The 1,047-nt window shown below is 53.8% G+C and overlaps 1 protein-coding gene across 1 annotated transcript; it reads left to right on the forward strand.

The window, feature by feature from the left end:
- Positions 1-3: 3 nt before the first annotated feature.
- H1-0 (H1.0 linker histone) lies at positions 4-381 on the forward strand (the record flags this gene model as incomplete). Its single annotated transcript, XM_010174121.1, has 1 exon — positions 4-381. A coding segment is annotated over one exon (378 nt), but the record flags the coding sequence as incomplete, so codon positions are not given.
- Between the last annotated feature and the right edge of the window lie 666 nt (positions 382-1,047).

Consider the following 1,047-nt stretch of genomic DNA (forward strand, 5'->3'; position numbering starts at 1 on the left):
CAGCACGCCGACACCCAGGTCAAGCTCTCCATCCGGCGCCTGCTCGCCACCGGCGTCCTCAAGCAGACCAAAGGGGTCGGCGCTTCCGGCTCTTTCCGCTTGGCCAAGGCCGACAAGGCAAAGAAGTTCTCAGCCAAGAAAAGGAAGAAGGTGGCCAGGAAGTCCACATCGCCTCGGAAAGCAGCTAGGTCCCGTAAGGCCAAGTCACCAGCGAAGAAGCCCAAATCTACTGCCAGGAAAGCCAGGAAGAAGTCGAGAGCCAGCCCGAAGAAAGCCAAGAAGCCAAAGACTGTTAAGGCCAAGTCGCTGAAGCCCAAGAAGGCCAAGCGGTCGAAACCCAAAGCCAAGTCCAGCTCCCGGAAATCACCCAAGAAGAAGTGAGAAGCCTTAGAGGCTTTTCAATACTCTCCTCAGTGATTTCTGTAAATAGCCTTTGCCTTTATTTTTACACCTTTCTATTGCGTTTTATAAAGAATTATCTATTCCTGCCTGGAAATAGCTAAAACAAGGCAGTTAATGAAAGAAAAAAGGAACATGTTTGGTACAGAGAGTTCCCATTTTTAAGAGTTACTGGTCTGGCTTTTTATTTCGATGTCTCAGAAGTTTATTGTGTGTCTGTTGGGTTTTTTTAAACTCTGGGCTGCTTGTTGTGTGTTGGGAGTGATGGTGACTCCATGTGTGTGTTGAGGCCATACAGGATTTCAGTTCCTGATGCTTCCCCAGCTCCTGGGGGGTTGTGTGTTTGCTGGGGCCGGGCAAAGACTCTGCCTGTGTCAGAGGGGAAGAGGGAACATACGGCTGCGAGAGCCACAGCCTTCCCTGGAGGAGGAAAGGGGGCTTCCCGCTGCCTCCTCTGCTGCCCCAGGTCCCTACCACGGGGCTGAGGCGAGGTGTGCTGGTCTGCTGGGTGTGAGGTCTGGCTGGTGCTGGAGATAACCACCCAGCCAACCAGGGGATGGGGCTGCCCACTGCACAGCTGGGTGGTGGCAGGGAGGGGATGGAGGAGGTGGAGCGGGGTCAGGGTCTCTCCACGTTTTCTTTCCAGAA

Source organism: Antrostomus carolinensis, unplaced genomic scaffold (genome assembly GCF_000700745.2).
Source record: "Antrostomus carolinensis isolate BGI_N321 unplaced genomic scaffold, ASM70074v2 scaffold30128, whole genome shotgun sequence".
In the NCBI taxonomy this organism is placed as follows: Eukaryota; Metazoa; Chordata; class Aves; order Caprimulgiformes; family Caprimulgidae; genus Antrostomus; species Antrostomus carolinensis.